Source organism: Eucalyptus grandis, chromosome 1 (genome assembly GCF_016545825.1).
Source record: "Eucalyptus grandis isolate ANBG69807.140 chromosome 1, ASM1654582v1, whole genome shotgun sequence".
Taxonomy (NCBI): Eukaryota; Viridiplantae; Streptophyta; class Magnoliopsida; order Myrtales; family Myrtaceae; genus Eucalyptus; species Eucalyptus grandis.
In genome coordinates, this window is record NC_052612.1 from 24,971,844 (window position 1) to 24,973,955 (window position 2,112).

Consider the following 2,112-nt stretch of genomic DNA (forward strand, 5'->3'; position numbering starts at 1 on the left):
TTGATACTCTTGTCAACTATTACATGTCATCCAACTTAATTATTAGACGGTAAAATTTAATAGAAGCTAACGGAGGAGGTTAAAATGATCATAAATGTATTAATTTAGGGTTCTTTATTAATTTGTCCTAAATATACCCATTTGAAATATTTTATGATTTAGCCCTTAAAGAGAAGGCAACACGGATTGCGAGCCGCAAGGCCACAAGGCCTCAGGATACCAAGTAAAGCAAAAGACGAGGCCGGAAGGCCCGGCAATAGTTCCCAGCACAAACCAAGTCCCAAGAAGCCCAGGTGGGAAAACGCACACCGATTTTGAGGAGGCGGAAACGACGCAGTTTCGATACCTTCGCTTGGCAAATGGCATATTCTCGGCCTCAGGGTTTTCGCCGTCGGCCGTCTCCCTCCTTCTTCGACTCGCTGGGGTTTTAGTTTTACCCTCTCTCTCTTTCTCTCTCTACCTCAATCGATCAGACAATGGCGAGACTTCACTCCTCCCACGCGCCGCTCCACCTCTCTCTCTCCCCCAACAACCTCCGCTCCCGCTCCAAGCCTCCCTCCTCTTCCCTCCATTCCCTCTCCTTCAGAACCCTCGGGCCGCCGCCGAAATTCACCTCCGCCAGAGCCTCATCCTCATCCTCCGACCCCGGGCCCCCCCGGAGGCCCGATCCCCCTCGCGCCCTCCAGACCGCCTGCGTCGCCTTCTCCGCCGCCGCCGCGCTCTTCCTCGCGCGCTTCCACCTCAACCTCAAGCCCGCCGTCGCCGTCGCCGCCCCGATCGCCGCCCCGCCCGAGGTGGAAACCCGCGGCGAGGAGCCCGGCGGGGCCGGGGCCGGCGAAGAGGAGCGGGCCATCGAGGAGCACTTGAGCCAGTACGGGGACGACGTGGAGGCGCTCCGGTCCCTGATGGAGGCCAAGATCAAGTCGAGGAAGCTCCAGGAAGCGATCGGGATCCTCGGTCGCCTGATCGAGCTGGAGCCTGAGGAGCGCGAGTGGCCGCTGCTGAAGGCCAACATCTACAGCTACAGCGGGGAGTTCGAGTCGGCGAAGAGCACGTTCGAGGAGATACTGGACAAGGACCCGCTCCGCGTGGAGGCCTACCACGGCCTCGTGATGGCGGCTTCCGAGGCGGGGGATGAGTTGAAGGAGCTGCTGGAGAGGATTAAGGTGGCAATGCAGAGGTGCAAGAAGGAGAAGAAGAAGTCCGAAGTGAGGGACTTCAAGCTTCTGGTCGCTCAAGTTCGGGTCATCGAAGGGAAGTACAATGAGGCTTTGAGTGTGTACCAGGAGCTGGTGAAGGAGGAGCCTAGGGATTTCAGACCCTATTTGTGTCAGGGGATACTCTACACTTTGTTGAAAAAGCAAGATGAGGCGGAGAAGCAATTCAAACAGTACAGGAGGCTTGTTCCAAAGAATCACCCTTACGCTGAGTATTTTGATGATAATATGTTCGCCACCAAGTTCTTTGCGCAAAAGGTGGAGAGGGAGAGAGCGGGCATGAAGAGCTGAGGTGGATTAGCTGATCATTTGCTGCTGTGATCAGGTCTGCCTTACTCTTTAGAAAGGCTCGGGTCCTTTTCTTACCAAGTCTCTTGCGTTCCATTCATATATGGCAGAACACATCAATGTGGACCTGACTATGAGTTATGCTGTGGATAGGAGCTTTCTTCTTGGTAGATTTTAGGTCCTTGGTGTAGCATTCCCCGAGCAGAGGAGAGGTTTTGGAAGAAAATATCATTGCTTTTGTAGGTCTCAACTTATCTATTATTGATGATTATGGGCATAACTGCCAGTCTTTTGATTTAGTCATGTTAATAACTCCTGTGGCCTTTCTTTTTGTATAACTTCTTTTGCTAGGTCATATCAATACCTGATCAAGGAGTACTTGGTTGCTTTATGATAATTGGGCACTCAAATGCATTTTCTTTCTTATCTCTGTTCTATCACCCAGGTGAACTGGGTGGTTATTAGGAATTGATGGATTCGATGTGATTGATAGTACCAACATTTGGAAAATGTGCGTTTTTGTCTAATACTTGTTATCCAGATTGTTTCGGATTCATTATATCTTGTTAGAGGTCTGACTTTACAAGGGTAGGTGGTTTGATGAGAG

General features: G+C 51.4%; 1 protein-coding gene across 1 annotated transcript; it reads left to right on the top strand.

The window, feature by feature from the left end:
• The first annotated feature begins 398 nt into the window (after nt 1–398).
• Nucleotides 399–1,902, top strand: LOC104436284 (protein SLOW GREEN 1, chloroplastic). The gene has a single exon (XM_010049015.3). It carries the CDS (start codon nt 477–479, stop codon nt 1,506–1,508), a length of 1,032 nt encoding a protein of 343 aa, XP_010047317.2. The 5' UTR covers nt 399–476; the 3' UTR covers nt 1,509–1,902.
• Nucleotides 1,903–2,112: the final 210 nt, after the last annotated feature.

Excerpts from the sequence above, each read along its gene's own strand:
- LOC104436284 (XM_010049015.3), top strand. The coding sequence starts at position 477 with ATGGCGAGACTTCACTCCTCCCACGCGCCGCTCCACCTCTCTCTCTCC.